This window comes from Trichosurus vulpecula, chromosome 1 (assembly GCF_011100635.1).
Source record: "Trichosurus vulpecula isolate mTriVul1 chromosome 1, mTriVul1.pri, whole genome shotgun sequence".
Lineage (NCBI taxonomy): Eukaryota > Metazoa > Chordata > Mammalia > Diprotodontia > Phalangeridae > Trichosurus > Trichosurus vulpecula.
In genome coordinates this window covers 469,750,167-469,759,649 of record NC_050573.1, presented here as the reverse complement: position 1 = coordinate 469,759,649, position 9,483 = coordinate 469,750,167, and the positions used below count along the sequence as shown (strand labels likewise).

Genomic DNA, 9,483 nt, shown 5'->3' with positions numbered 1-9,483 from the left:
GGGGATGGGCCCAGGTAGACATGTTTCATCCTCCTCCCCCGGCTGTGCTTCTGACTTTCCAGATTGACACTGTGCCCTCCCACACACTCCCTTCAATCCCCTTTTATGTGCTGTCCTTTCCACTAGAAGGTAAACTCTTTGAGGGCAGGGACTTTTTTTTTAAACTTGTATTTGTAATAGGCCACACTGTACAATGCTTGGCACATGCTAAGTGTTTGATAAATACATGTTGCCAGCCTGCCTAAGAAAGCAATCTCTTCCGTCTAAACAACACTACTAAATCAGAGTTGGACTCATACCTTCTTGGAGACGGAATGAGGACCCAGTGACTCCAATTTTCCAAGAAGATATGAACACCGGCTTAGCAGTGTTGTCATGGAGACTTACTTTACAGATGAGGGGAAAGGTTGAACTAGATAATCTCTAAGACCTCTGTCAGCTCTAAGACTCCATGACTATGACCCAAAGACCCTTCCAATAGTCACATAACAGAAATCACTTATTGTCCTCAAACGATTTAAAAAAAAATGAGTTGATATTCATTGAACATCCTCTGTGTACCTGGTACTGGATTCTGTTCAGCATACCTGAGGGGAGAATACTTATAAAAGGAATGAGCAGCAATGGTTCCTGCACTAGAAAAAGTTTAAATCTAGTTGTATACAGATAGTTTTTTTTTAGAAGTGTTAAAATTTCTCACCCAAACAAATGGTCCGGACAATCCTTGTATTTAAATATTTATTTTCATTTCACAAAAAAGCAACAGTGTATGCAGTTACACATGCCTTTCAGTCAGTGCTGGTTATATGCAAAACAATTTATCGAAGTGTAAAGAAAATAAGCCTTTTTCCCCCTTTACAAGTGAAACTAAACACATTTGCATATACAGTATCATATATACATCCTATTTTCAAAAATCTCCCACCTAAAAGCAAGTTATGATACAAGCTTACAATTTCACTGGCCAAAGCATAGACACAAGATTTGTATTGTATACTTCTAAAGGCATTAAAATACAAAAGTGTACTTCTTTTACAAGTTTCTAAGTTATTTATTCCCAAGGTACTTGAAAGCTACTTTTCTTTATAGCTACAGTACCTGGCTTTATCGAGACTTAGTTGGACTAAGACTTAGTTAGTTATAGGATTTAGTTTTCTCTCAATGTGAGTTTAGTAGGTTGATGCAAATGCTCCATTTGTACCATCCTTCTATATCGCATCATATATACAGACACACATATATTATATATTTTACCGATGGTTTGTTTCTTTCAGTGCAACTTCTGGAGCATTTTATTCAATCAGGCCAAAATTGATTCTTTTTGAAGTAAATATTTTAGATTGAGAACCATACAGAATTTACTAAATCACCACCATGACTAACTCAAAAAAGGTGCCCTTCCTCCCTTATTCATGATCACATACAAACTTCTATACTTCTACTACAGCAGCAGGTTTAAGTAACAGCAAAATATAAACTAATTTTTCAACAATATAACCTGAGAGTTTAATATGGTAAATAACATTTTTTGCAACTTTTCCCGAAATCATATGGCATTCCTGAAGTCAGTGCCTTTGGGGAAAAAAAAATAAAGTAATATAAACCTTTAGGACTGAGTAGCATCTTAATAAATAGCAGTAAAAACAAATTATGTTAAGATGCTATTAAAATGTTTACACATTCATTTCCTTTGATATAGCCAAATGTGGAACAGTAACATTTACCATGTGGCAGATGAAGCAACTGTGAAATACGATACTAGAAAGCTGAAAGCTAACATACAAGTCTGGTGGCTACATGAAAAGCATACAAGAATGTACAGTTAATGAGGCAGCCTTATTTTACATTTCAGAGTGCAATAAAAGATAACATCCTCTAAGAGAGGCAACAGCAAAAATTAAATCAGAAAAAGGAATGTTCTATCTAATGAAAGACAGGTTGACAAAGACGGGGTCATAAATCAAGTTTGGGGGCATGGGTGAAATCCCTAGCACACAGACACAAGGGAGAAAAACCTAATAACATCATATTTGATGTGCTACAGTTTTGAGAACCTTATACCCATCTGCATACTTGACCACCATGTAGGAACACAGATATGAACACATCACCCAATGTGCCATACCCTGGTGTAGGCCCTTATCACCTCAGAGCTGGACACTCCAGGTCATCCTCTACTTACTGCAGGTCTGATCGTGTTAACCCCCCATTGAAAAAGCTCCAGTGGTTTCCTATCACTTTCAAGATAAAATATAAAATATTCTGTCTGGCATTCAAATCCCTTCATAATTTGCACCCCCTACACCTCTCAAATCTTCTTCCATTTTAGCTCACCCCTCACGCCCAATATTCTGAAATCCAGTAACACCAGCCTCTTTGCTATTCTTCACACCAGACTCTCCATCCCCTGTGCCTCCATGCATTTTCACTGGCTGTCCCCGGTGACTGGAATTCTCTCCTTCTCTACCACTGTCTCCCAGCTTTCTTTAAGTCTCAGCCAAAATTCCACCTTCTAGAAGAAGCCATTCCTGATTCCCTCTCTTTATCATCTCCAATTTATTCCGCACGCAGATTGTATGTACATAAGTCATGATATCTTCCCCATTAGACTGGAAAGGAGGTACTGTCTTTCACCTTTCTTATGGTAACCCTTGAGCAGATCACAATGCCTGGCACATAGTAAATATTGTTGACTGACACTACTTACTAAGTACATACTTACATGTTACTGAAGCAACTAAAATGTCCTTGTATAGACAGATCTCCTACATAATTCTTAGGAGGGTTGCATTTTTATAATCCTTTAACTGAGACCTAGTAACGGCCAATGATATTATTTTATAGGACCACATACAGCTTTATTTTCATATTAACAGAAGATCACTCTCCTCTGAGCTTTTTTTTACTGCCCACCCAAATTTACACACTTCTAAAAATTTGCTTTGCTGAGATTTTCAATATATTTTTATTCATCACAAGAAATGATGGATATGATTTGTTTCCATAACTGATCTGTAACAAAAGCTCCCTTCCTTCTTTCTAAACAGTCACTCATTTCACTGCTTCACATCTGCTACCATTAACAAGGACACCACATTGGTGCAACTTCAAGCCAAGTGGCATAGATCCAGCTTAAAGCAAAGAAAACTAGTGAGATTTCAGGGCTGCTTATAAAACAGGTGTACTAGGAGTTGCCAAGTACATTTGTAGTCATTAGATAAACATAGCCATCTATATTGACTGCTAAAGATTAACTAGTACCTGAAAATGACTGAAAAAAAGCAAAACCAAATTACGGATGCATGTGTAACATGCATGTCTATGCACATTTGGAAAAAAAGAAATACATCATACCAAATACACCCTAGGAGGAAATAAAAGCATCTGGGGCTCAGGGGAAAAAGGGAGATACAGTGTACCTGATTTCATTTCTCAGGGGAGCTCTAAAAACCTAGCCCAAATAGCTATAGTCCTTAAAGATTATTTCTCTTCTAAAATGGATATAATCCTGCAAGACTCACATGAAAAATATATCTAAGTGCTCTGAATGTGCAATGGTTTGGCTATAGGTTACAGTTCTTCATGGCATAATTCTAAGCTTGGTGCTTTCAAAAATCTTACTCAATGGCCCCACTCTCAGTAGGCTATCGGCACCATAAATGCTTGTTGACTAACTCAACTCACAATATTTACTGTCTTGAGATCCCTTTATATTATTTTCAACACTTTCAAATTATGAGTTCTATTTATCAATCTAATTCTAAACCCAGTCAATTTCTGAAAATAAAATTGTATAGGCTGTTCTCATCTTATTCTCTATATTTACAAAAATAGATATTAATAAATTACCATTTGGGAAGAAAATGAGTGTAGGTTGGAATCTGTAATGGGTAGAATTATCACAGATTCTTGGAATATAAGAAATCCTCCAACAATGACCAAATACCACAGTAGCTTTTAAAGGTGGCTTATAAGTAAGCTTAATAAGATGGAAAAAGGCACTAGCTTATGATAGAAGTTTCAAAATACTTTGCAGACTAAAACATCCAATCATTTGTATGTTGAAAGTAACATATTTTGGGCGACATATTTTTGCTTCTACCACCTTAAGTTCCATTGCTTCAAAACGCATTAATTTTCCTCCACCATCTTCTACATGTTATATGCCCTAATACTATTTGTACAAGGCATACACTATACTTTGTTCAAGAGTCATTTGATTTTCAGCCAGCAATCTGTGTATTTATGCAAAAGCATACTTTGGCTTCTATGCCTCCATCTACCGGGCACTATCCCAGTATCTTAGGTGAGATAAAAAAGTTTAGAGGCTAAAAAGATTTAAAAACAAATGACTTTGTACAAAACCATTTCCACTGTACTTTCATCTTGAATCCCTAGATTTTGGGCTTTAGTTTCAAAAACAGTTGTCATGTGCGTGGGTTCAGAATAAGCCTAACACTTTATCAGGTATTTAGCTCAACGGGTACAAACTGAGGCATGGAAATAAACATCACCTGAAGAAGAGGCCAGCACTGAATCAAGAGAAATCTCTTCTTCCATAATGCTCAGCACGGAGTATTTGGTTCTATTTATAGTGCCAAAGTTAAAAAGAACAAGTAAATTTCAAAAGAAGAAATGCCTTAGAGCCTGAAAAGGGCAAGTATGGCTAAGGAATTTCTATTTCTAAATCTGAGAAGTATCAAAGAAAAATGTAAAATACTTTATTAATACAACATTTTAAAAAAAAAATCCTCCGAAGTTTAATTGGTTTTTCCCTGGCCTTTCAAATTTAACTCATGAGAGTTTCCACACCAATTAATTTGTCCCTTGCTTTTCTAAGAATCGAAGTGAGTAAAATTCCTAAATTCCCAAGAGTCTCAACATGGCACCCTGGTACCTTACCGTGATTGTCAGGGTATTATGTCTTTTATTCTGAAACTGATGGAGATAAGTAGTGGGAAGGAAACTGCACTGGGTAAAAGAACAGGCTATCATTTCCTTTTTTAAAAAAAGTTATTTTGTAACTTGCTTTACTTTTAAATTCAATATAAAAATATTTTAAACAAAATAAAATACAATTTCATACACGATCTCATATACAACTTAAAATAATAGCTATCTGACTAATAAACTTGATCCTATTGAATGAAAAAAGTGCCCTCTCCTATCGTTCAACTATGCACATTTTTAAAGTGCAAAGGGGTCTATTTTTAAAAATAGAAATTATTTTAAAGCAAATTGTGAAAGAAATAGAAAGAATTTGGAGGAGTTTTTCCCCTAAGAAGGAGTGAAACACAATAATCTAGGGCTGTGTCTACATAGTTCAGATTATTCAGGTACAGCCTCCCCTCCTTAGCCTCAAAGACAGAGTCAGAATGTCATAGTTTATACCTGCTTTGGGGTTGTGGGAGGCACAGGAGGTTTCTTTAGAACTAATTGTTATTTTAATCAAAATAACAGAAAAAGATGTTCTAAATTATGTACTGTTCCTAAAACCAGGAAAAATTCAAAGCCAAACATTTTTATAATGTGCTTCATTTTACTTCCTTTTCATACTTTCTTCCTTCTAGGTAAAAGGTGAAATATCACATGAGATATTTTGGTTTCTAAAATGTCCTGAATTAAAATCATAACCCAATATACTTCTTCATCAAGTCAAATAAAACTACACCAGGGAGGACAATCTAGTGAGAAAATTTCTTTAATCTATATTGCAACTAAGGCAATGGAGTCAAACTTAAAAGACAGCAGTGCTACCAGAACATAAGATATACCATTTAATGATATGTCCCTAAATTCAAAAGTTAGGGAGTGGGCTGGGCTACTGGAGTGTATGGGAGTGGTTTTGGTTTAGGGGTTTTTTCCTGGAGGGGGGAGGAAAATATGTGGAAAAATCAGTAGTGAAGGAAAAAATTAACTACAATTAACTTCTGATCCAACCTGGAGCAATTTCCTATGGCAATGTTTTACGGGCTGCCCAAAAGTAAATATACACACACATGTCTAAATATATGAACACACACATACACACGTACATATACACAAAATCAAAACAGACCCAACAAGTTAGACTCTTTCCTGATATTTGGCTTTCATATATAATAGATATTTTTAATATCTGTAGCACCTGGCTACTCAGAAGACAAAAATACATATGACAGCTCTATATCCTATTTATAAAGAAATAAAAAATAAACAGTTGGATGCTCACAATTTGAAGCCAAAACCAATATTAACACTTGGCTTGAATTCATTATACCTGTATGTTTCATTATCTGGCTTCATTATGAGACTTTCTAAGGTTTCACTGAGCCTCACATTCTGAACAGTGTCTATAAACCATGAAGCAATGAGGGGCTTGGCATAAGGGACACTGATAAATCAGAGTTTTGCAAAGAAGAAAGCTTACATAGTAGCTCTTCCTTTGTTTGACTGTGTCGATACTTTTCCAATATCAAGAACCCGAACCAGTTTCAAAATGGAGCCTCCCTATCCCTTTCCATTTGTATGTTTTTAATTTAAAAATTCTTGTTGATGTTTGGTGGACAGAGGTGAACACAGTTCCATAATAAATAGCCTACATCCTGCCCACAGGCACTCTAGAAAACACAGACAAAACATCAAAAGGAGGTGCCCTGAGCTCACTAGAATACCTAATAGTGCAAACAGCGTTGCAGTGATGCCTGGTTTCACCCTGGCTTTTGCAAAAGCAACAACAGATCAACATTTCACAAACTTGCTGAATGGTGAACACAAGGAGATGATGTCGTGTACTCTACAGCCAGAAAGTCAGATTTTTTAAGTTCTTGTCCATCCACTGGATATTCAGCTGGATGATCTGTAGGGCCTCCTGGACGCAACGGAGTTGTGAGGTTGCCTCTGACTGAGCTTCAAAGAACGTCTGTACCTGGAGGGTTCACACAGTCGAGTTTTAAAAAAGAAAGTAAAATCACACATATGAATTATTCCTCTTGCAATAAGGACACACAGTGGTAGTAATGGTGTGGGGGGGGGCGAGGACGGGCAAACCTGAGGTACTGTCCTGGCTAAATGCTACAATCCCAAATATTTCTAAGTGGATACAGTAATATTTTTTTTATAAGGAAAAAATTCTTTTTCTCACTTTTTTTTAAAAAAAGAAAAAATGAAAATAATCTTCTTGGCAGCCAAAATTCATTTTGAAAAAAACTACATTCCTATATGCAAGTTCATTTATACTTACACATTTGGTTCAAGGTAGTTTTATTTCAGAATAATATTAATTCTGGAGAAGTATGGGGAAGGAAATAAAGGACTTCAAAAGTCAAACACTATGAATTTTGTGCCCTTTATATTATATAACAATATAGGATATATGATTATCATATTTTACCATGTATTCATGAAGTATTTTACATTTCTCGTTGATATATAATTTGGTTTGTATAATATTTATAATATTAATAGATAGTATAAATTAATAAACAGCATAATAAATTAATAACAAATAATATGATAAATTAATATAAATTATAGTATAAATTATATTATTATATTATGCCTGTACCCTTCCCCTGCCAAATTATTTGGTATAGATTTTTTATTTACTTATATATTCTTCTTCCCTGCCCCAAATGGACTGGAAGTTCCTTGAGGGGAGGCATTGTTTTATTTTGTCTTTACATCCTTGACACTGGTCATAGGGCCGGGTGCATAAAAAGCACTTAATACATGATAAGTGAATGGAAGAACCACTCTCCATGGAATTCAATTTCAAGATGTCTGAAGACAAAACAAAGAGGGATTGTAATGACAGTGTGGGCAAACAACATCTCAACGCTATTGATTCACCTCAGTGGGAGAGAGTTACTCAGTCTCCTGGTATTTTACATCACTAACCTCAGACAAATGTGTCTTTGTTGAAAACAGATGAGTTGTGCCAGCAACAATACTCTGAATGGTATAGGATCCTAAATGGAACCTGGTGGGGAGATATAAGCACAGTAAAAATGAATGGAAAAAAAGTGCTACCACAATGTTATTATTAAGTGTTTATGAAAATATTCTGATTCTGCTGTGGGTGCCAAAGACACAGGAATGGAATTCCTACCTCTAAGAGGTCAACAGATGGACATATCTAAACTTTACTAAAACAGAGAGATCCTGATAAAATGTAAATCCACTGGACTAACACATTCTATACCTCCACAAAGAATCTACTTGCATCTTCCGAAAACATATAGCACACTATTGTGCCATGGAGCAAGGCGGAGCATTCTTAGGTCATTCATTTATTAGAGTAAGCATGAAGGAGTTGTCTTTCCAACACGCATGGCAGTACCACAGTAGTCAATAAGCCATCTATTGGTATGCCACCTGCAATCCTGGAAATGAAGTCGAGTGTCTAAGACTGATACTGGGAAGGAAAACAATTATGACTTCATAAAGATGCAGTATTTTAATAAAATGTCACATCGAAATCGTTGCTGTTGAAAACATTTTTGTTTAGCCATAAAATTAAATTTCAGCCCCCCTGTGGAAGCTGTGAACAACTGGGTGCCTTTTTTATGGACCAAAGAATCGCAGTAATCTCAAGGTAATACTTCTTTGAACAACTTACTTCTGTACAAGCCTATTCCAATTCTCTTTGACAAAATCCCACGCCAATAAATGTCCGGCAAAACTTCGGCCAACAGTTTTAATGATGATGGGCAGCTTTTGTGATCGGATGATATCTCCATCAAGACTAGCTTTCAATAACCTAAGGAACAAAGCAGATTTAGCCCCCTTCAATAATTCATAGTTAAGCTTCTTCTTACTAAGCCAACAATTCTCAAGTTTAAGTTAGGTATGGTGATAAAAGTCTCTTAGTAATTTCTTTTAACTCAAGGGAAAAACATGACTATAAATTATTTAGCCTGTGACTGATCATCAGAACTCAAGTTGCCTTTAGTTTAAAATGTTCAAAGAATCCAATCAACCACAGAAGTGCTATTAGCATCACGTATAAGCCAAGATATTTACAAATGGCTATATCTGAACTGGGGACTATGGAAAATAAATTCAAGTGTAACAGAATGTTAATTTAGAACCTAGGCTTCCTATCTACCAATTAGGGACAAATTTTTACTGGTCTATAAAACTTCAACTATCTAAAGTCCTGACTTCTTCATAGCTATCAACTTAAACAGCTTCTTGAAACTTCTCCCTACATCTTGTTTACCTCTCTTAGATTTGGCACCTTCTTTCTCCTGGCTCCTGATTCCTTTAACCTGACCCACAGAGACCCTCTGTGCTGAGAGGCAGAGCACAGGAGAGTGGTCCAAGGTAGAGAATTTAGATATTTGACTCATTCTTCAATATAATCTGGATTCAGAAACATTGCCTTAGACAGGTCTTGTAAATTGTAAATATATTAAATATCTGACTACCTAGGAGCTGTCAGGCATCTTTAAATGAACCTGTGTTAATGAATACAAAGGTGGTCTATTCAAATACAATAAA

The 9,483-nt window shown here is 35.9% G+C and overlaps 1 protein-coding gene across 1 annotated transcript in view; it reads right to left on the bottom strand.

Moving 5' to 3' along the window:
• Nucleotides 1-724: 724 nt before the first annotated feature.
• Nucleotides 725-9,483, bottom strand: part of LOC118857610 (leucyl and cystinyl aminopeptidase) — a 144,522-nt gene continuing 135,763 nt past the window's right edge. The window contains exons 16-18 of the mRNA XM_036768230.1: nt 8,600-8,740; nt 7,879-7,960; nt 725-6,907 (exon numbers count right to left, since the gene is read on the bottom strand). Of these exons, the coding sequence (XP_036624125.1) occupies nt 6,776-6,907; nt 7,879-7,960; nt 8,600-8,740 (355 nt within the window). The 3' untranslated portion in view covers nt 725-6,775. The remainder of the gene's footprint in view (nt 6,908-7,878; nt 7,961-8,599; nt 8,741-9,483) is intronic.